The following is a 25,120-nucleotide window of genomic DNA, read 5'->3' as shown; positions in this document are numbered from 1 at the left end:
CCACACGGAGTGATACTGTGTGCCCAACTTACCATGCCCGAATCTCATGGCTGCCTCTAGCCTGTGTGGCTGCTATTGTGAACCACTGCCTGCTGCTGAAATCAGTGTCCTTGCTGAGTTGCCACTGTCATCACTTCACTAGCTGAGCGACACCACTAGCAGCCAGAAATGACAAGCTACTCGCTGGTAGCAGCACCTTCTTGCCAACGGTGTACAGCTTATGCTTTGTGGTGATGACTTTTTGAGTATCGTCACGACTGTTGTAGTTTTCTGAGCAATAAATCAATGTTTTAACAATGCTTTCTTCATGACAAAATGTCAGATGACAACCAGGCATCCACTCGCCACTCCACTACTGCCCCACCCCACTCTGGTGAACTATCGGCTTCCTGACCTCTTGACAACCCAGTTCCATCATCCACTGTAAAGGCCACCTACCCCCAGCCTCTACAGTTGCACTGATGTTGAGGTAACGAGAAATGGGACACTAACTCATATTTGACAAAGCTCGAGAAGGAAACTAGTCTACATCTTGTTGAAGAAGCCGTTTTTGCATTAACATCGTCAGAGAATTTTTTTATGTAGATATGTTTTTACAATTGAGGTCAATACTGTGTAGTCAATAGTGTTATTCTGTTAGGTTGGTTACCTGTGATACAACCAATAGTACAGGTACAGACAGCAGCTTGCTGCAACTGCAACCCACAGGGTTGGAACTTAGATAGTGGCAACTATTTATTCACAACCGATACAAAAGAGTTACATGTTTGCACCTGTTATTGTCTGTCAAAGCAGTCACCGGCCTTGTGTAGAGCCCGTTACCAGTGATGTGGAAGACTTAGCATACCGATAGTAGAGCCTGTTCTGTTGATGCCTGTCAAATCTCTGGAGAACAGTTCTGAAGCAAATGCCACGAAGTGGTTCCTTCATCTTCGGAATCAAGCAAAAAGTCACAAGGACTTCAGTCCAGAGAGTATGGTGGATGGTACAGGACTTCCCAGTCCCATCGATCGAACAGAGCAGCCATACCTAGGGCTGAATGCGCCCATGCATTGTCGTGCAAAATGATGGGTGGGTTGCGCAGAAAGTGTCGCCGCTTCTTTCGCAAAGCTGGTTGCAGGTGATGCTCCAAAAACAGACAGTAATACTGTGAATTGACGGTCTGCCATGGAGGAACGTAATGCGTTAGGATAACACCATCACAGTCGTACACGAGAATCACCATAACTTTAGACCACTCCACTTGCACCATCAATAGAATAGGCTCTGCTAATGGTATACTATGCCTTCCACATCGCTGGCAATGGGTTCTACACAAAGCTGGTGACTACTTTGAAGGACAGCAACAGGTGCAGACATGTATCTCTTTTCTATCGGTTGTGAATAAATAGTTGCCACTATTTAAGTTCCTACCCTCCTACAAACAGACCGACAATAACATGAACAGCCCAAGCTGTTTTCAAACAATCTTTCTGCTACCACCATGGCACTGTGTGGCACCATCCTTGCCGCTGGCGCCATGTATGTCGCAGTACACTTATTTAAATTTACTTAAATGAACAGTAACCATCTCAAAAATATTTCAAAGTAATGAAACTTTTGATTTCAGTTCAAGATTATAATCTGCCCAACAGTTAGTAAAACAATCAACATAACTCACTATTTCTTTTGATCAAAAGACGCAAATGTCGTAGGTGCATGAAAATCACTGTGTGTGCAGTGACCAAATTTATTCGATCTCAATCACAGCTCAGACATTTATTTCCACTTTTCAAAAACTTGGCATTGTCCATTCCATCTACTAAATGAGGAAATAACTTTGTATTTTTTAAATTCAAGTGCCCTAAGCATTAAGCCATACGAGGTGTGTTTGGAAAGTCCATGCAAAAATAAAAACTACTTATGTGTTTGGGGTAAACCTTTTTTATATTTCGACATAGTCTCCTTTTAGACTTACACACTTTGTCCAACACTGTTCTAATTTGTTGATACCTTCTGAATAATAGGAACTGACCAAGTCTGCAAAATAGTTATTAGTTGCTGCAATCACCTCTTCGTTTGAATAAAATCTTTGTCCTGCCAGGTATTTCTTAAAATTGGGGAACAAATAGTAGGATGAGGGAGCCAAGTCTGGAGAATATGGGAGGATGTGAAATGAGTTGGAATCCTATTTCCATTAATTTTGCGACCACAACTGCTGAGGTGTGTGCTGGTGCATTGTTATGATGGAAAAGGACTTTTTCGGTCCGATCGCTGGTGTTTTTCTTGCAGCTAGGTCTTCAAACAGCCCAATAATGATGAATAATATGCACCTGTAATAGTTTTACCCTTTTCCAGATAGTCGATGAAGATTATCTCTTGCGAATCCCAAAAGACAATCGCCAAAACCTTTCTGGCCGAAGGACTGGTCTTCGTCTTTTTTGGTGCATATTATCCCTTGGTAACCCATTGTTTAGATTGTTGTTTGGTCTCAGGAGTATAGTAATGTATCCATGTTTCATCCACAATGACAAAACGACGGTTAAAGTCATGCGGATTCTTCCTGAACAGCTGCAAACCATCCTTGCAAAACTTCACATCATTCCGTTTTTGGTCAAGCGCGAGCAATCGCGGAACCCATCTTGTGGATAGCTTTCTCATGTCCAAATTTTTATGCAAAATATTGTGGTGTCACCGCCAGACACCACACTTGCTAGGTGGTAGCCTTTAAATCGGCCGCGGTCCATTAGTATACGTCGGACCCGCGTGTCGCCACTATAGCCAACTTTGCTAGCGATGGTTCACTGTCTACATACGCTCTCATTTGCAGAGACGACAGTTTAGCATAGCCTTCAGCTACATCATTTGCTATGACCTAGCAAGGCGCCATATTCAGTTACTATATGTCTTCTGAACAGATAATATTGTGAATCATGTACCTTCAAGAGCAACGTTCATCATTAATGGATTAAAGTTAAGTATCAAACTAATTACGTCCTCTTTCTGAATTCTAATTCCTTGTCATGTTCCAGACCTCATGTCAGTATAGTTCTTCCCTCCTCACGCCTGCCTGCGTGAGCTAAAACGTGTGCATTTCGGCCTCCTCTTGTAACACGGTGTTGGCTCTTCTGCCAACACAACAAATATTATGTACCCATTCATTCGAGATGCCCACAGCACTAGCAATCTCACACACCTATACTCTTCTGTCATCCATCACCATATCGTGGATTTTATCAATGATTTCTGGAGTCATAACCCCCACAGGGCGTCCGGAACATTCAGCATCAATTGTACCCATATGACCACTCCGAAAATTTTGAAACCACTTATAAACTGTTCTAACTGAAGGTGTGGAGTCACCGTAATGTTTATCAAGCTTCTCTTTAGTCTCCTGAGGCATTCTGCCTTTCATAAACTAATGTTTAATCACCACACAAAATTCTTCTTCATCCATTTTTTGACATTCACTCGACTTCCTTGATTCACACAAATGCCAAACACGAAGAAATAGACCAATATGGTTGAAACTTGGTGTGAGTTCTTTCCAAAGATGCTACTAATTAAACATGACCTCAATACGCACCAGTGATGCCACCTCTCGGACTTTTCAAATGCCCCTCATAAGCCTGTGTCATCACATGCTGAAACAGACAGTCAACATAGCACTCTGGACTTCCTATTGTTTGATTCCTTTATTTAATTAGTTATTTCAACATGATAATGTACAATCATGAATCCTTTATGTGAATTTTATCACTTTTTAAACAGAGCCCACAGAATTTTCACAAATAATGTGATAACCAAACTAGCAAGTGTCATAAAATAAGTCCTAGTATCAGAAGTACATCTTTTACTCTAATTTGAAATTTCTTTCCACAAACAGTGATAACAGCATCAACTCTTGTCAAATTTTTGACTTTTCGAAAAGTGCTAATTTTATCAATATTAATTTTTCTAGTCTCCTCACATTTGTTAAATGAATTAGAGAGAGACAAGAAAGAAAAACCCTCCATTTTCCATTTCTTTCTTATGAATTTGTCACAACATTGGGAGAGTTATTACTTTTATGATACTACGATAATTCTGCTCTGCATTGCTCTCTAACAGCACCTAGTTTCCTGCATCCATAGAAAATGTGTTTCAAATGATCTTAATAGTTTGCAACAACCATACGCTGAGACATGGTTGTTCCTCAATGTTTTCCCTGACTTGTTGCAAGACAAACAGTCACCAACCATGGTGGTTAATATAATGACCTCTTCCCACATTTGGAATTATTAAATTTTGGTTCCTCCCCTAATAATATGCCCTGTATAAAACTCAGATTCAACTGCTCCCTTGCTCCAGATCAGTATTGTCATCTTCATATTATGCAGGCTTTGTACAGAAAGAAGCCCCAGCTTGACCAGTAATGTCTGTTTATTTTTAACCATACTTAGAATATATGCCCCCACTAGTAGAACAGTTCAAAATTACTCACCAGAGATATTAAGTGTTCCACAGAGGGTTCATACAATGCCTTTCAGACTAGCTTTCAGCCACTACGCTCTCAAATACTATGTAGGTAAACTAATCACCTAAATCTTTTGGTGCAAGCTCTGATTTCTCGTATTTTATTATGATGGCCATTCCTCTCTATGTACACAGAGGTCAAAAAAATATTACTGCTTTTGGAGAAAAAAGCTGGTGATTGAAATTTCATGAAAAGAACTCACTGTAATGAAAAAGTCTGTTTTAATGATTGGCATCCCAACTCTCTAATCATTTCTGTGACATTCTCTGCCATCTTTTGTGATAACACAAAACAAACTGTCTTCTTTAGAACTTTTTCTATGTTCTCTGTGAATCCTACCTGGTAATGATCCCATACCATACAGAAATACTCCCAAAGAGGATTTGTAACCACACATAGAATGTATGCCCCCACTAGCAGAACAGTTCAAAATTACTCACCAGAGATAAAAGTGTTTGACAGAGGGTTCATACAATGCCTTTCAGACTTACTCTCAACCATTGCACTCTCAAATAGTACGTAGGGAAACTAATCACCTAAATCTTTTGGTGAAAGCTCCGATTCCTCTTAGTAGATTTGTTGCACCTTCTAAGAGTCCTACTAATAAAACACAATCTTTGGTTCACCTTCCCACAATATCTTCTGGTTTTACTTTAAAATGTTCATAACTGTAATCCCTAAATACATACATTAATCAACAACCTATAAATTTGTGTAATTTGTTGTGTAAACAAAATTTAAAGGAATTTTTTAGTTTTCATATGATGGATCTCTCATTTTTTATTGTTTAGGATCGATTCCACATCTCGCATCATATTTTACTGGATGGTAAATGACAGTATCATCTGCTAACAATCTAAAGGCGCTGCTCAGATTGTTTCCTAAATATTTTATGTAGATTAGGAACAGCAGAGGGCCTATAAAACTTCTTGTTATCCAGTTGCACAACTGAGTCAATACACTGCAGGCATGCAATTTGATTAGAAGTCTGTAGGGAGAAACAGTGTCAAAAGCCTTCTGGAAATCTACAAATAGGGAACCAATTTGAGATCACTTGTTGATAGCACATGTTACTTTGTGTGAATAAAGAACTAGTTGTGTTTCACTAGAACAATATTTTCTGAAACCATGATGGTCGTGTGTCAATAGCTTGTTTTCTTCATGGTATATTACAATGTTCGAACACAGTGTATGTTCCATAGTCCCATTGCAAATCAACATCAATGATATGGGTCTATAATTCAGCAGATTACTTCTTAACCCTTTGTTGTGTATTGGTGTTCCCTGTGCAACTTTCCAATCTTTAAGTATGGATCTTTCACTGAGCAACTGGCTGGATACGACTGCTAAAGTATGAGCTATTTCATCAGTATACTCCAAAAGTAACCTAACTGGTACATAATCTGGACTGCAAGGCTCACCTTTATTAAGTAACATACACTGATTCACTACACCGAAGGTATGTACTTACATGTTGAAAATTGTTCTTTACTCAAATTTTGGGGTATTTACTGCATCTTCTTTGGTGTACAAATTTCAGAAAACCATGTTTGTATTAGTCGTACTGTCATCGGTAACATTACCATTGCTATCATGCAGTGAAGATACTGATTGTGTCTTGCTGCTGGTATGCATTACATACAACCAGAATGTCTTTGGATTTGCTGCCAAATTCCAGGACAGAGTTTCATCATGGAAATCTCACACTGATGGCCACACTAAGTGTTGAATGTCTGTAAATAATTGCCAGTCTTGGAGATTTTGCATTCTTTTAACTCTGGCATGCTTTTTTCATGGCTTCTGCAACTTTTCCCCACAGCTGTTTTGTGTTCCATGTGGCATCTGTTCTGTTTCTTACTAATTTACTTGATATAAAGCTCTACTGCTGTCAACGCTATTTCTTTGAACTGAAGCCACATTTGGAGGAGTATGTTTACATAGTATGAAGAATGTAATGTGGAAGGAATGAAGAATATCTCTCATGAAGGCATCAGGTGAATTTTTACGATGACAATGATGATACATTAACGATATCCAACCATGTGGTTATTAGTCCACTGATCCTCTCATCATCCAAAGGTATGTAGAAAACCTTTTTTTTGTTCCTCTCTTTAGTTAATAAAACTAACATATGTTTTGCACTAGGTACATGAATGGTAACTAGCCTACAAAAATTCAACTGTCAAAATATAAAACTAAGACCACAGTGTAAAAGTCAAAACTGGAACCTAATATATGTAGTTAGTATCTTAGGTTCAGAGACCGAAACAAGAGATTTCTGCCGTCCATGGAAGGTTCGGTTGTGAAGAATGGATTGGGTTGCACTTCAGGGCTAAATCGGCAGTGAGGGGTGCGCTCTCCCACCTCCGATCCCTAAGCCGGCATATAAACAATGTTGTCTTTAAATCTTGTTGTAATATACACTCCTCTGTAGGAAGTGTGGCACATGACTTATAACTGTTTTATCATCCACTATAATCTCTGATTAGTGGTGTTTAAGGTTCACTTTATGACACAGGTCATGTGTAGTTGTACAATCTTCAGAAATGTGGCAAACCACTAATGTTTTTCCAAAACTACAGCATGGGGGTTGTTCTTGTCATAGTAGAAATTCATGAGTTATTTTGGTATGTCCAATTCTGAGATGGCATAAGGCAACATATTCCATTCTTGAGCTCTGTAGAGAATATCAGATCTTGGAGGTGTATTTGATGGTCCATAATTTATTGCACTATGTGGTTTCTTGGCATTTGTCTTCCCATTTCTTGAGGACATGGCATCGAATGTGTGATCTTGAATCAGCAGTTGGAATATCTAATTCCAGTGTTTCCATACCCACTGCTTATTACGCAAGTTTGTCAGCCAGCTCATTACCTGGAATGTGAACGTGACTCAGTGTCTAGAGAAAAACAGTAGATATCCCTGTGCTGTGGAGGGAATGCAGTTGATTACAGATGGTAGAGATCCAGTGGATGATTTGTACAGCACTTGTCTGTTATTGAGAAAGTACTCAAGGACTCACTGCATGTAGTGAAATTCTGTTGAGGGAAAGCCATTATGTTTTGTAGTGTTCTACAGGTGGTTATTAGCTTTGCAGTATAAATATTGCATTCTTTTGTTAAAGAACATTGTTCTCTATTCAGGTTGTGTACTTATGCATAGCTGAATCAGTCATTATCTTTGGAGCCACCAGGATTGCTGAATGAAATACACAGATACGAAAATTGGCAGTTATATTTTCTTTGGTGTCACACTATAGGTCCAGTCTTACAGCTGGTTGGGGAATATATGACGGAGGTGTCCAAGAGTGACAGTATTGCGTGTAGGTAACAGAAGGAAATTGAAGTTCTTGTCAGAGGTCTTCCAGTCATACTGCTGCTGGTCGTCCTGTACCCAGGCGGTTCATGAGTAAGCACACTGCTGGATTGTGGAATAAAATGAGATGACAGAGGTAGTTTCACATTTCATTAATCATGACTGTTTAGTGAAATAAATTTAGTTGGCATCATATTTTCAGTGTTGGTATAGCCACCTCTACAAGAAAGCTATTGACTGGGCTTGTTCAAAAATCTCCAGTTACAAAACAGACTCCACTGTGATGGACAGGGTTTAATATTTGTCACATGGATGGATGGTCCTGCTGTTCCATAAATAATGTTTCCATAGTCCAAACAGGAAATTATGGACACTTTATAAAATGTTAGCAGAACAGTTGGCTTTGTATCCTAGAAAATGTTACCAAGGAAACAGAGTACTGAGTTTCTTAGTGCAGGAAGTCTTGAGTTGTACGTGTGGTAACCATGTAAGTTTATGATCAAAAAGAAGTCCTAGAAAATTTTACTTGTTTACTACTTAGAGCAGCTGGGTTTTGAGGTATAGTTGTGGTCAGCGATGGGCAAGCCATATTCTACTGAAATGCATGATGCTTGACTTAACTGGTGAGAAATAGTACCCATAGCTTTGCTCCCTTTTTTGTGTCTTCCATACAGCTGTCTGTAGTTGACATTTTCCTGTAGATAACAATAAAGAACTATAAATAAAGATTATCAACCTACAATGCTGGTGTACATCCCACCACACCACTACACCATTTATTGCAATTGCAAAATGTATGGCACTTAAAACTGATCCCTGTGGAACTCCCTTTTCCTGAACATATTTGTTACCAAGGGTTGTGCCCATCCTGACTCTAAATTGTCTAAGTGATGAAAATTTTGTGGTTGATAAAGTGTGACAACTCCACGCCTTGGGTAAATCAAACAACCTGTGATCAGATGTCAGTATAGTGCACACTAATCCCACACTCCAATCATCTGAGATGATTAGTGGTGGTTCAACACCTTCAGAATTTGCAATGGAATTGGGAAAGGAGATCTCTTATATTCTAAACACCCTCTAAATTGCACATTAACCATCCTGTTCAAAAAATGGTTCAAATGGCTCTGAGCACTATGGGACTCAACATCTTAGGTCATAAGTCCCCTAGAACTTAGAACTACTTAAACCTAACTAACCTAAAGACATCACACACACCCATGCCCGAGGCAGGATTCGAACCTGCGACCGTAGCAGTCCCTCGGTTCCGGACTGCAGCAACCATCCTGTCTAACAATTTATTTCAATTAGCGACACACTCACTCCCACTCCCAATCTCTATAGAAATTTGCTATCTCGCCAAATCCTGTTAGAAGAGTTTGGAACAGAGTTTTTACTATTATCACCAAGATGTTGAAACATTTTACTATGGATGTTAATTAGCCCTGGCGATGTATCCCTATGTAGTTTTAAAGCATTATTTAGTTCCCAGACTGTCAAGGGAGTTAGCCTGCTGACCCACATGTGATTATCGGCATTAAAATCTCCCAGCAAAATGAAAGGCTGGGGTAACTGTTAATTAGATTATTCACTTCTCCGTAGGTAATATCTTTGTCATGAGGAATGTAGATGTTGCAGATTGTCATCATTATACTCAATGTCTATGCTTGAGTCTAGTGTAGGTATCTGTTCACTGAACATGTTTGACTTTACTAGTGTATACACACACACACACACACACACACACACACACACACAGGGTGTATCATAATTAATGGTGTAAATGCATACAGTTGAAAGTACATGATACTAGAAGCAAAAAAGCCTCAGTAAACATAGGGTTGAAAACGAGCAATTTTTCACCTTCGATACTGTGAAATGAATCTCTTCTACTGCAAGTTCTTTGCTTTCCATATTTTGGGAACTGGTAGCATGGACCAAAACAAGAAAAAAACACCTGGTAAACGTGCTCTAAAATGTACTCGTTAAGAGCTATGAGCACTTTTTCATCTTTGCTACTTTGAAACAACTCTTCTAATGATCAAGTGCTCGTAACTTTCATGGTATGTGTTTTAGAGCACGTGTTTGCCCACTCACACTCACACTCACACTCACACTCACACACACACACACACACACACACACACAGAGAGAGAGAGAGAGAGAGAGAGAGAGAGAGAGAGAGAGAGAGAGAACAGTAGCCCAATGCCTTCTTCGAGCTTGGCATGGTGTTCAGACAGTCTTTTGTGGTCAAGGAGTGTCCCAATCCCATCAGAACCAATGAATTAGTTCTTTGCTTTGTTCGTTTTCTGTATTTTTCCTTCTTTTTCTGTTTCCGCTGTTTCCCTTCATGTAATTTTTCAGGTTGTAGGTTGATATAACATGATGGACATTTCGTGGCTTGACCCCTTAGTCTCTTTTATATAATGACTAGTATCAAACTTTACATTAGTCATATTTTGGAAGGTAGAAGCTGTGGACTGGGGTCTTCCCCTCTTGTGCTGTTGGAGGGATTGCGAATTGTCTCCTGCTGTATCCGCTGGAAGGCTCCTGCTGACTGTGTAAGATTGGAAATCAAGAAAGATGGGAATCTTTCTTGCATATAAATTTTTTGTTTTGGTTGTACGTTCTTTGTTTGTAATGGATGGTAGATTTGGTTTTGCAAAAGTTGAGGTACATGGGATGATAACCATAACTTCGACACAAATTTGTCATAAAGTCAACTGGGTGCGCGCATTCATATTCTGGTGGATGGTGTTCTGTACATGTTGCACAGAAAGGCAGTTGTTTGCAAGGACGACCTTTATGAAGGGATCTTCAACAGTTTCTGTATTTTGGGTCTACTGTGGCAGTGCAATGATGTGTTCAAAATGTAAGCAGCGGAAACATCTCATAAGTGATGAGATGTAAGGTTTCGGATCACACCTACACACCATAACAGGATGTTTCCTTCAAAAGCTAAGATGGAAGCACCTGTATGTATTCGCTCATCTTTTGGTCCTTTTTGTACTATCAGACAAAATATATGCCTCGTCATGCTAAATTTGCTCATTGCTCATCATCTGTGTGGAGTGTAAGGTCTGCATGAAAGGTAACTTCTTGTGCCACGTTCAAAGTTGTAGACGGAGTAAAGGTCACTTGTATGTCACCAGTCTTCCATGTGTGAGAAGTGCTTGACATTGTGCAGTAGGAGGCTCTCTTTTGTATTTTTTGCATTTTTTTCCCAATGTGTCTATTTCTCCATATTTTTCTTCTGTGTGTTCATGAAAAATAATGGCAAATCTCTGTTCAAGTACAGCCATATGTGCCAGTACACATCAGGCATCGAATAAAATGTTTAGTTCCCAGGCTTCTGGCTTGTCCCTCTCCCAATGGGGTAACCAGGATAGGGAATGCAGTCAGACTTTAACTGTCTGCACTGACATATTGACACCTATCTGTTTAGACAGCCACATCGGTATAGCTATTGTGTAGATTTTGTTTGATAAATTTCATGAGTGCCATGTCTGCCCTGATGCCAACTACTCCGACCATAGGCTCTCCCCAGGGGGAGGGGGGGGGGGGGGGGGGACCACTCAGCGATAGTATGGGTCATCTGCTATGACAGCCATTGCTGGGAGTACACAATGCCAAAGACAGGCATCTACTGCATGGTATACGTGGGGAACCAACAGCTAAGTCATCAGAAGTGTGATCCCTGTGTTGTCAGAGGGCTCTACCTGAGGGGCACATAACAACCCTACCACATTGGATTGGCTACTGTATTGGCTTTTAAGCATGTACGCTAGTCTACACGGTACTGTGTGCAGAGGATCCTCAACACTGTAGGCAGTACGCACTATTTAAGGCATTCTTCCCAGTGGACTGATAGTACAGAAAAAGTTTTTGAAAATATATGTAAGTCAAAACCCTAAAGAAGACCAAAATTACTTCAGCCCAAAAGTTATGCAAAGTAAATGGATAAAGGTATAACTGGAAAAAAGTAGGCCCCTAGAGACCTAACCAGGCCAACGCCAAAGACTTCCACCATTGGATAGAGAAAATGACAATTTTTACCTGCTTTTTAAAAAATATGTTTTTGATGGTTTTGGATGTTACAATACTCAGTCACGCTACAATGACCTTGTGGTCACTAACTACTGTATCCATCATGATGCTCTCTATTTCCTCAGGAATGCTTATCACTGAGAGGTATAGCACATCATGGTAACCATTTACACTTCGTGTGGGCTCCAAAACTAACTGATCAAAATAATTTTTGAAGAAAACATCTTTACAATTTATGACAATGTTTTATGACTACCATCAACTTTATACAAGTACTTTTGCCAACATATTGAGAGTAAATGGAAGTCACCACCAACTATAACTGTACTGGATATGTGACTCAAATTTTCCTTTAACCTTTCAGCAATTGTATCATCTGCGTTTGGGGTGGGAGTTGGTGCTGATAAAAGAAATCAATAATTAATTTATTCTAGTTGTCAAGCATAGCCTCCACCCTAACTAACTCACAGTAACCATCTGTTTCATTATGTGATAAACTACCTCTAACAGCAACAAACATGTCATCATAACTGAATTTAATCCATCGTTTCTGAAGACCAATAGATTCTTGGTACAACTTATGCTGAACTTATCTCTGGCTTTTGCCAGCTTTTAGTATCTGTAACAATTTCTGCTTCAGTGCTTTGTATGAGCAATTGGAGCTCTCATTCTTTCCCAACACATCTAGGGCAATTTACAACTACAATTTCAATTTTTCCTTTTCTGAGACCCTCTAACCTAAAAAAAAATTGTCAAATCCTGCTGCCCATAAAACCACCTCTTGTGTGTAGTGGATACCTCACATACACTGCTTGGGGGTGGTTAGTACACCTGGAAAGACGTTGTCAATTTTGATCTGACGACAGGATATGCCACCTGGGGGATAGTAGATGTACTGATGACGACAGGATATGCCACCTGGGGGATAGTAGATGTACTGATAATGGTTCCAATATCACCTGCATAGCATACGGCACAGCTACCACAGCACCACCTGTGGCTACCCTTTAACAGGGAATACTCACAGCCAGAAGGCTCAATGTGGTGCAAACATGTAAAGCAAGCGCGCAACCATGCCATGGTGATGCGCTCTTGCTTCGTACAGCCTACTAAATGACTTTGAAAGGGGTCAAATTGTGGCCTTCCAAGTGGTCCTTTTAGAGAATGGCCAGACAAGTTGGACATGCTGCATCAGTTGTGCCATGATGCTGGTATCAGTGATCATGTTGGTTGGTTGGTTGGTTGGTTGTTTCGGGGAAGGAGACCAGACAGCGAGGTCATCGGTCTCATCAGATTAGGGAAGGACGGGGAAGGAAGTTGGCCATGCCCTTTGAAAGGAACCATCCTGGCATTTGCCTGGAGCGATTTAGGGAAATCACGGAAAACCTAAATCAGGATGGCCGGACGCGGGATTGAACCGTCGTCCTCCCGAATGCGAGTCCAGTGTCTAACCACTGCGCCACCTCGCTCGGTCAGTGATCATGTGATCATTCACACACCTGTAGACAAGCTTCTGAATGTCCACACAGCACAGATGCCTGCCAGGATCATTGTACTGTAAGGTCAGCAGTGGCAGATTATACAGCTACCACAGCACAAATAAGAGGGCTTGTGAGCGCAGATGTGTCAACATGATCTTTTGCGAACTGATTATTGACAGTGGAACTAAGGGCACTCACACCACAACATAGGCATGCATGGCTTGACTGGTGCCATTACAGTATCACGTGGAAGATGGGACAGCATGCCATAGTCTTCAGGGATGAAAGAAAATTCTGCTTGCATGCAACTGATGCCATTTGCATGTACAATGTAGACCTGGTGAGTGCTATCTCATAGCGTGCATTCGCCCAAGACACACTGACCCCACCCCCAGGCCTTATGGTCTGGGTTGCCATAAGCTACAACTCTCATTCACCTTAGGTGTTTCTGGAAGGGATGCTAACCAGTGCTCTGTATGTGGAAAATGTTATTAGACTCACTCTTTTGCCATTTTTGCAACAGGAAGGTGGTGTGTTGTTCCAACAGGATAATGCTCACCCACACGCTGCCCACGAAACTCGACATTCTCTGCAAGATGTACACCAACATCCCTAGCTACCATGTGTCTCCAACTGAGCATGTATGGGATATTATGGGACGAGAAGTGACTCTTCATCAACCAATAACTCTCACAGAACTATGTGAGCAGGCTGAGCAGGGTCGGCATAACGTATCCCAGCACAGTGTTCGCCATCTGTACAACTGACTACATGCCAGAATCAGCACCCGCATTGTCGCCCATGAAGCTACACCCATATTACATGGGTGTTTCAGTATAGGTTGATACCTGGTACCACAAAACCAGCTCGTGCTACTAATCTGTAAATGTAATCATTTCATACACTGCACATGCACTGCCAAAATAAAAAATCTTGAGTGAATTGGAAAAGTCTAAAAGGATGTACTATTTTTTTTTTCCAGCAGTGTATTAAGGAGGACTTGACACCTCTTCATCCTATGACCCAAGTCAATTAATCAGTAGCTTACACTGTTGCAAAATGTCTGGCCTTTGCTTCAGATCCTGCACTTAGTTCTGTACTAAAGGTCCATCGATTCTGTCGATAATATAGCAGATGCTGAAGTCCGCCTTAAAATAAGAAATAAGACTGGCTATCTTTATCACTTGAGATAGCTTCCAGAAATCAGAGTGAATCCCTTCTGACCTGAAGTGAGACACATTGTTGGTACCCACGTGAGCCACAACCTGCAGATAACTGCACTATGTGCTCATCATGGCATCTGGGACAACCTGTTCCACACATGGGATGACTCCCCCAAGTAGTAATATTAAATTTCTTAAATTGAATTCTTAAATTCTAATTTTGTTAGCCAATGAAATATTTTACACAACAACCAGAATACACGCAGGCATTTGTTATACACGCAAACTCGCATTATTTCACCGTGTGGTGATAACTGCAACGACAGTTAAATGGAATAAGGCCTTTTAGTATGAAACGTAAAATGAATGTATGCATAAAAAATAAACTTTGGCCAAGTTTTTGGTAATAAGAGGACTGCTACATGAACAATGCAAGCAAGTACCAATGTTTGACTCTGACTAAAACCAAATATCCAATAAAAGCTATAAAAACTCAAAAATGTTGAACAGCTGTATTTTTGTGCTCTTACCTTTATATGATGGGATGTAACTTTTAGTATTGGGATCCAAAGGAAGTAATGCCCTTAATGTCCGATGACTTGTGGTGGATGGTGTTCCTGAAAGGCAAATCATATTAATTACAGCTCACACTACATTAGGATAAAGAAAGCAACTTCATTATCAATATTTTTAATAAATGTACTGCACAAATTTGACACTGTAAAGGAAGCCATAACATCCTGCTCTTTCTTAAAGTGAATACAAAATTTTTTGCAAGTAATGTTAAAAACTTGTCCAGTACTTTACCTGGGAAATGGTTTTAAATACTGACTGTTATTGCAACAGTAAATAAGTTAATGTGTAGCTTGTATTTAACAGATTTACTGTAAACAAATTTAGATAAAATTATATTGTCACAGCTGTTCTAGAGTTACAGATGGTACTCTGCTTTGGTTTGCTTTGGGTGAAACAACGAATCTGATAATTTAGCAGAACTTAATGCACTTTCATTTTCGTGCTAGTTTTATCTACAATTTGGCGTAGACTTTTAAACAGTCTCAAACCTATTTTTAGATGTATTTTGATACAAGTTTTAAACATTCACTGTCAGATGTCGATTTTAACACCGTGACCGAGGCGTACGTTATCGATTTTCTGTCTCTGCTGTTAGATAAGTTGTACAAAACCAATAAAAACTTAACATGTGACAAAATTATGCATAATATTTTTTGCACGTAACACACAGAAGTTTCATACGGCATTCGACATACGGAAGTGCTGCCCTCTGGCTGTGGTGAATGTACATTTTTTATTTTATTTTATTAGTGTCAGAAACATTTACGATGTATAAAATAATGTACAATATTTACACGACGTGTGTACATATATTTACAAGACAATTATTTACACTTCTGCCACCCAGAAGTTAGCAACCTCTATCGTGTTTGGCACCGCACTAGCAGATCACCTATCGTGCACGTCGCCGGACGTCGGGTACACCGGAGCGGGGGGAAGGTCGTCTGCATTGCTCCACACTCACACCACATTTATGTAATACTCTACAATATTTGTTATTTGTTACACGACCCGGTTTTTGGCTGGTAAACCATCGTCACGTGCACAGGTGCACCGAAATTTTGTCGAATCGAAGATTTTAAACTAGTGCACCTACAGAGCACCTCCATATCCGGCGATGCAAAATGTTAATTTTGCAATTAGGAATAAAACAAAAGGGATTATTTATGTGTAAATGCGATGTAAGATCGTTTGACTGAGATAAAATACGTAACACATTAACTAACAAACTACGGACAAATTACGTCAGTTGTATGTACGAGAAAATTATTCGACAAATAACTCCGGTCGCATATTACAGAGATGTGGCTGAACAAAATAGTCTTGTCTACATCTACATCTACATTGATACTCCGCAAGCCACCCAACGGTGTGTGGCGGAGGGCACTTTACGTGCCACTGTCATTACCTCCCTTTCCTGTTCCAGTCGCGTATGGTTCGCGGGAAGAACGACTGTCTGAAAGCCTCCGTGCGCGCTCTAATCTCTCTAATTTTACATTCGTGATCTCCTCGGGAAGTATAAGTAGGGGGAAGCAATATATTCGATACCTCATCCAGAAACGCACCCTCTCGAAACCTGGCGAGCAAGCTACACCGCGATGCAGAGCGCCTCTCTTGCAGAGTCTGCCACTTGAGTTTATTAAACATCTCCGTAACGCTATCACGGTTACCAAATAACCCAGTGACGAAACGCGCCGCTCTTCTTTGGATCCTCCCCATCTCCTCCGTCAACCCGACCTGGTACGGATCCCACACTGATGAGCAATACTCAAGTATAGGTCGAACGAGTGTTTTGTAAGCCACCTCCTTTGTTGATGGACTACATTTTCTAAGCACTCTCCCAATGAATCTCAACCTGGTACCCGCCTTACCAACAATTAGTTTTAGTTTGTCTTTAATAGGTCCTAAATTACATACAGATAAGATATAATTGTGATATTGAGCACACGAGTGAAGCAGTTATCATTACACAAAGTAAATTTTTTTAACACAATGAGAGAAATTATAGTAACTTAAATAAAGAAAAATGGGGCACGTGAGTAAGGGGGGTAATGTACAACACGGCCCGGATGGGGTTACGCATAGTTTCTGCCTTTAGAAGTGGTGAGTAAGGAAACTGTGCGTCGTCATTCGGCACTAAGCTCAGGTTGATGGCGACGTGTTTGTTACTTTGCATTATTTTAAGACGGCTGATGTTCCCTCCGTCAAGGATGAGATGCAGCACTCCGTGTTGTGACTATGGTCTTCTTTAAGCAGGTGGCCTGAAAAAGTTGCCAGCTTCTGTGGTGCTGCGTCAACTGGGTACACATTGCCCTGCCGGACTGACCTGTGTAGAATTTGTCACAATTACTTGCAACTTTATATATTCTACTCTTTTCCACAGCTGGAGTGCTTTACCATTGGGTAAAAAGTGTTGTGCACATAGAATGATTTTTTTACATTCCCGGATTGGAGCTTACAGGCTACATCCAGCGAGACTTTTCCCAAGTACGTAATTGTGCACCATTTATTGTGTTCTCGAGGTGGCGGGTCATTTGCACTTTTTGTGCATTATCGAGACCACTGAGGTAAGAGAACAGCCACTATTTGACGCTATTTGTCCGAACGCATTTAATTCCGTTCGGAAGTCGCCTTCACTCGCGAGGACGGGTATTAGGCAATGTACCGGCGAACGAACGGCAGCACACTTACGGGTCACCGGGTGTCGACAATAGGCCAGTATTACCATTTCCGATGTGGTAGGTTTCCTATAAATTCTGACATTAACATTTTTCGTCCCTGAAAATGGAGATACTCTGTGTACGTACTAGTTTAAAACCTTTAATCCGACAAAATTTCACTGCGACACATACTTATCTTTGTACCTGACGATGGCATAACAGCCAAAAACTGCTTTGCGAAACAAATACTAAGTACTGTACAATACTACACCGATGTCGTGTGTGTTTCACTCGTAATCTATAAAATATTCTACCGAGAACCGACAGAACAGACAACAGAGGGTATCGTGAATACGACTTCAGTGTCCGTTTGTAATCACCTGTGTCTCGTGTCTTATGCTTTAATTGTGAAGAGGAACTTTTTATCAGATGGCTTATTTCAAAATTGTACGTTTGCCCAAATGTTTTTTTTATGACGTACTTATGCTCGACGTCACATTCTAATAGAAACTTTAGTCTAATTTTAACAGAGCTTATGATGGCCACGAACAAAATCAGTCTTTGGTGAAGAGCATAAATTTAGAACTTTTGCAATTTAGATTGGAAAGGATAAGAAAGCGAATGGCACGAAAGACGAGCACCTTATTACAATAGTAGTGCCAAAAAAAGCCGACCGTATCTAAACCAGCGTTACTGCAATCTGCTAGTATCATCAGAATATAACAGAAAACTGAATCTTTTGTGATAGAACGAGAGCTATTGTTGTGACAATGAGGTAAGACTGCACAACCCATGTTGCACGTCTTATAATTTCTGTCATCGAATTTTATTGTTTAAATGCTGCTCCAAAGTCCTACGACCAGTTTGCCTTCTCGATGCCTTAGTGAAATTGCTGGATAAGCTGTTATGTGGTATATCACGAAAGAAAAAGACTATTTTATGAAAGGAACTCCCAACAATATGGATTCAGAAGTGGGAAGTCAGCAGAAGACACAATAAATGAGGTGATAAAGACTTGCATAAATATGTTTTATGCTGTAGGGGTGGACTTGCAATCCCTTATTGCGGGCAGCTCTTTTTGACCGCATGAGATGCTTGGACTGCCTCCAAGCATTATACAACTTTTGTACATATGTGTGCGGTGTCTGTTCATTCAGATATGTCCAGAAGAACAGACACTACACACATATATAAATGTATATGGCTTGATGGCCATTAAGATCATTTCATTTCAGTGTTGATGCACTCTCTCTCCTGAACTCTTGCGAGAATCCAGCGTGATGCGGTGAGCAATGGGTACGGTGGACAGGGGGTGCTATGTAAGCACTGCGCGACAAGTTGGAAATTTGGGTCAGACGGAAACCATGCTTGGACAGCTCAAGTGCTGAGGCAACCACTTGTGATAAGCAGAAATTGAGGTTCGAATCCCTGTCCAGCACAAATTTTCACTTGTCACTACCGAATTCATTTCAAGCACAGTGTTGGCTGATGTCAGAATTTATTTCATTTCACCATTATACAACTGTTTTGAGAACAACTGCCAAAACAGAGAAGCAACTTTGTCATGCCCAGGAGAAACTTGTACAAAACAAACTTCTAAAGGCTGCCCACAGGGATCTGTAAATAGCCCTCTCTTCTGAAATCTGGTACTCATCTTGGTGTTAGGCAAGCTGAATGATAAGAAGCAACTGTAGGAATAGTGGCATATGCTGATGACCTGATCATCCTTTGACGTGCCTGTGATGAAAAAGGCGCTCCTGAACATACTATATGCGGATGTGCACTGTATGCCAATGTTGCCAATTCTGATCAGCAGCAGCTGAATCTGGACTGATGACTCTATGTCATGGTGATACTGCATTGTGAGAAAACATGGCAGATCATGGATAATATCATCAATGTTATTTCCAGAAAGGCTTGGGTAGGGTGTTATAGCTCATCAATTATCCCCAATCTACTGCACTATGGTAGGTTGTGACAGAAGACTGACAACCGACGCAGCAAAGACAGTTGAGATTAACAGTTATAGCAGAAAAACAGGTGACAGCAGATGCATGGTGATCATAACAACAGAGTGGAATCATAGCCGTGAGCTGTCACTCACTACCCTAGGAATTAGAACTGGGGTAACATGGGTTGGCATGTGGCTGCACTCATCACTACAGTAATGATTCTCCGTCAGAATAAGGACATTGTCGCCTGCAACCAGAAAGCTGACAGGCAACAGAAGAGGCCGATGCAACCTCAATTCCCTCTGCATTGTCCAAGTTACTGGCAGGGTGTGCCCTGGACTGGGACGCGATGGAATGCATTGTGACATATGGAAGACAAAAAGTGGTGGTATTAATGTTCATAACTGTTTCAATTAGTTGTTGTCTATATTAATGAAAGGTAGGAAGGAATCAAGTAGTAGGGCAATAACAGTGGTAGACATAACCAGATATGGTAGCACGTGTAGTTTTCATTAATAGCAGAAATAGTTATGGTGATAAGTAGTAGTATTGTGGTGGATGTAATAATGTGTACTGTATTAGTTCCCAACGCATACGGAAAAAAAATGCTGTTGATAGAAATAATTTGTTAAGAACGAACACTGACTATATTATAAGTAACAAGCTACAACACATTTTTTTTTTTTTAATTTATTCTGATCACACATTTATTGCATTTCAACCAGGAAACAGAAGACACTTGCCATGTTTAAAGATTGCAGCAAAACCTAACTGCAGCTTTGTGGCTACACAGCATCAGACAACTTCAGAACCAGGCAATGTGAGTGATCTCCTGCTACTTGCATGACTATTTTACTACGCCGCCTGGAGATGTAATGTTACACGCAATACTCTTTTCGTTCAGCTCTTTGAAACCACCAATGTTCCAGAATCATCCTGTTGAGGAGAAGCTCTCTAATTCTAAAAACTAAATACTGCATGGTTTTTATTAAGACTTGCCACTAATTAGTCACCTCTGTTCTCATCAATGTATCATCAACCAAAATTAACCCTGCATGGCTGGCAATGTTGTACTGTGAACATATGTGGAAGGCCTGTTTGTATGCCCCCAATTTAATGAAAGGGGCAGAGGCAGGTCAGGTACACACAAAAAGATGGCAAAAACTTCTATCAGCAGGAAGGTTCAGCACCTATCAGGTTTGGCAAGGATGGCCCCGACCTACACTGGGCCAAGACAAATGACATTTGCTGTTCTTCATAAGAAATAATAGATCATGACTCTGCATACACAGCTATTGTGTCACTATTGCAACAACTGGGAGGCTAATATAATGAAGTACTACTCACAGAAAATTTCACTGAAGTGATACATATGTTCTATTATCAGACATGCATAATAATCATCACTCATCTCAGTGGAGAGCATTTGACATGGTTATTACAACACTGGCAGTGGGCCATTGATTGATACGAGGCAATTCAGTTGACAAGTGAGTTCCAGTGTACCTCATAAAGCAACAGCAGATTTTTTTAAAACATCTGATGAGATGCCAAAATACTTTATGAAGCATAAGCACAGCATTGAAAAGATTCTCTCTGCCTGCAGCAGCATCTTTGTGTGGGATGATATATCATTAGGACACATATATCTCCACGTCTTTCCACATTTAACTGTCAATGTTTTGATGATATTTTACTTCTATTCTTAACCCACTGAAAGAGAGAATGAATTTTTGTATCTCTACTTGATGCTCCAATGTTGCCAGATGGCGACACAGTAGATGTTCTGCAAGTTGTGTCACTGAAGATAATTTCAAAAACTCTGATTAGATTAGATTAGATTAATACTTGTTCCATAGATCATGAATACGACACTTCGTAATGATGTGGAACGGGTCAGGTTGATAAAAGATGTCTGTACAAGATATTACATTACACAAAATATTGCATGGCACTAATGTTTAAGTTTTTTTTCCCTCCCTTAATTTATATCTAAAAATTCAGCCAATGAGTAGATGAGTAGAAGGAGTTGTCATCTAGAAATTCTTTTAATTTATTTTTAAATGTTGGTTGGCTATCTGTCAGGCTTTTGATGCTGTTTGGTAGGTGACCAAAGACTTTTGTGGCAGCATAATTTACCCCTTTCTGTGCCAAAGTCAGATTTAACCCTGCATAGTGAGGATCATCCTTTCTCCTGATGTTATAGCTATGCACACTGCTATTACTTTTGAACTGGGTTGGATTATTAACAACAAATTTCATAAGTGAAGATAGTTACTGTGAGGATCCCTAGATCCTGAAATAGATGTCTGCAGGATGATCATGGGTGGGCTCCAGCAATTATTCTGATTACATGTTTTTGAGCAATGAATACTTTTCTACTCAACGATGAATTACCGCAGAATATGATGCCATACGAAAGCAGTGAATGAAAGTAGGCATAGTAAGCTAATTTACTCAGATTCTTATCACCAAAATTTACAATAACCCTAATAGCATACGTAGCTGAACTCGGACGTTTCAGCAGACCATCAATGTGTTGCTTCCAGTTTAATCTCTCATCAATGGACACACCTAAAAATTTTGAAAATTCTACCTTAGCTACAGACTTCTGTTCAAAGTCTATATTTATTGCTGGAGTTGTGCCATTTTCTGTACGGAACTGTATATACTGTGTTTTATCAAAATTTAAAGAGAGTCTGTTTGCTGAGAACCACTTAATAATTTTGTGAAAAACATCATTTACAATTACATCACTTAGTTCTTGGTTTTTGGATGTTATTACTATACTTGTATCATCAGCAAAAAGAACTAACTTTGCATCTTCATCAATGTGGAATAGTAAGTCATTAATGTATATCAAGAACAGTAAAGGACCTAAGACCGAAACCCATGTGACCCCGTACTTGATAGCCCCCCAAGTTTGAGGAATCAGCTGTTGTTTCAAAATTACATGAACCACAAGCTGTACCTAAATTGTGTCACATGGGCATGTCCACTGGTTGTGAGGCAGCTTAAATGTTCGGCTACAAGAAAGAACTGCCAGTATGTTGTTTCCTAGCACTAACTTCATTGCTCATTCTCTACTACTGCAATATTACACCCTGACTTACCTTCGTATGCTTACTGAAGGACCTTAGCAGTGGGCCCAGTGTTAGAAGCCCTGCTATATTAACACTTGTTGACCGGTTATCAAATACTTTTGTGTGTGGTAGCATACTATGTTAACACCTTCAGTATAATGCTCAATACTGAAAATTTTGTCCTACAAAACTCGACAACAAAGGGCTCATGTAGTGGACAAGTTTCTTTAAAGGGGAAAATACTCAGCATATGGAAGACAGAGTTCTTTCTACCAACATGAGCCCCAGAGAGTGTTTACAGAATGGCCTCAGAAGACTTGTTACTCCTGGTAACACCCAGAGGTGCACACATTCTCTTTCCACCCTGCCTGTGCCTATCTCCACCACAACCATTAAAGCAGCTCAACCTGCCGCAACACACACACACAAGTGGGTGTATACTGAAGCACAGTGGTTAAAGCATCCAACTTGAGTTTCTGCAAGCCTGGCAAGCTACACGGGAGCTGTTCAGCCTGCTGCACCTGACAACAGGTCGCGCTATCAGTCCAACGTAACTAACAAATGGCCAGGTATATGTTTGCACAGATAGTTTCACTGCAGTTAATTTATCATAACAGTGGGCACAGTGAAATTAACAGACCAAGCTTAAAGGAGACTGAGAAAAAATTAAGAATCAGGGAATGTATACCAGACATGAAACAAGAGCCCACTTACAGCAGAAGAAAAGTTTTCGTGTATTTATGAGGCAGCTTCAAATAAATCAGAAGGCATCTCACAACGCAAATTGTGTAAAAAGGTACTAAACACTCATTCAGAAACATCAAGTATGTTACAACATGTCTGTAAATTTGACCAGCAGTTTCCTCACTCCATAAATACTTTGAAACAGGATATAGTGTGTGGAGATCTGAGCTAAGGGCTTAAGGCCATTTAGCAGTATACAGGCTTTCTAACTTAGGAAAAAAACTGATTGAAATATGAAAAAAACCATGGCTCAGTGGATATTAAAAACCACATTCTGATGGTACGCAATGTAGTGCGAAGAAAGCTTAGTACGAAATCAAATGTTCTTCTTTCAGATATGTACTTTTATAGATAAATTAATATGAAAAATAAACTTCGTGTTCACTAAAATGCATTTAGGGAATTAAAAATGAACTAATGAATTCAGCGTACACGCAATATACATCCTGGAAAAAATAACTAACATTGGTGTAACTTGGGGCCACATTTGACTGAAACACACCAAGTTACAGAAACTCAACTTCCAAAACCTTAATTTAGTTGGTGTTGCACTATAATAGAAATCTTCAGGTACTTAGGCTTAAGTGCAGAAGACCTTGGCTTTCAGAAACATTTCTAATTCCTACAGAAAAAACATATTAGAGGTGACATGATGATGGTTTGAATAGAGAAAAAAGGGTGAAGTTGCAGAGAAAACTGTTCAAGTGAAAATAAATAAATAAATAGTCGCAAAATACACTGAAAAAAAAGGATGAATAAAATACATCAATATCTGGTCTAAAATGAGCCACATTTGAATATGTATTTCTTTAGCTTCATTTGTGATACTCAGACAAAAAGAAGATTTTTCATCAACTTCCAAACCCTATAAGAAACACTACAATGAAAGCATACAGAAACACCTGCTGCATAGTGTAGCACAGTGGTAAGATGGCAAGCAGGATTCCTTTAGCTTGCTTAGGTTGGGCACAGCTTGGCTCAGATGGGAGCAAAGCAACCTATCCCTTCCGCTGATAACATGTGGCAGCTTGCCTGCCTGCCTGCCTAACAGGCAAGCATGAACAGGTTAAAATGGAATGTGAACATCTCCGGTAACATCTTTCCAAAGCCTCTACCATACTGGAACCGTGTTTCAATTCACAATCTTTTAACAATGCTAGTATAAGGTGGAGGTCTTCCTAGACCAAAAGATTTGTTTCTATGAAAAATGTGTGTCTTTCGTGAGGTTAGTACATTGGCTGCCAACATGACATTTGCCTGGCAAATGCCAACCAAATACTGACTTTGTTCTAGGCCGTTTTCATGTGGTGACGGCTGCAGCTGCAATTGCAGCAGCCAACTGGTCTGCTTATGGGTTCTTACACAGAAAAACGTTGTGTTCATTCATGACAATGCAAGTTGTGCTGGAAGGATGCATTCTGTTTGGCCAGGCCTTTATGATTATTTACATGTACCTGACAGCATTATGGTGCACTTAAGAGGTATTAATTTCTGAGCTGTCATCAATTAATATGAGCTCCAAACTGTGCTTTAGTTACTTAAGACAACAATAGCAAATCATTTATTACACCTGTAAAAACTACAGCATAATTATGATGTCCATG

General features: G+C 40.1%; 1 protein-coding gene across 1 annotated transcript in view; it reads right to left on the bottom strand.

Moving 5' to 3' along the window:
- LOC124721730 (zinc finger FYVE domain-containing protein 9) overlaps positions 1–25,120 on the bottom strand; it is a 377,978-nt gene that overhangs the window by 166,482 nt on the left and 186,376 nt on the right. Inside the window, exon 8 of the mRNA XM_047246829.1 lies at positions 15,032–15,118. Within this exon, the coding sequence (XP_047102785.1) occupies positions 15,032–15,118 (87 nt within the window). The remainder of the gene's footprint in view (positions 1–15,031; positions 15,119–25,120) is intronic.

The sequence above is a fragment of the Schistocerca piceifrons genome, chromosome X (genome assembly GCF_021461385.2).
Source record: "Schistocerca piceifrons isolate TAMUIC-IGC-003096 chromosome X, iqSchPice1.1, whole genome shotgun sequence".
Lineage (NCBI taxonomy): Eukaryota > Metazoa > Arthropoda > Insecta > Orthoptera > Acrididae > Schistocerca > Schistocerca piceifrons.
This window is presented reverse-complemented; position numbering and strand designations above follow the sequence as displayed.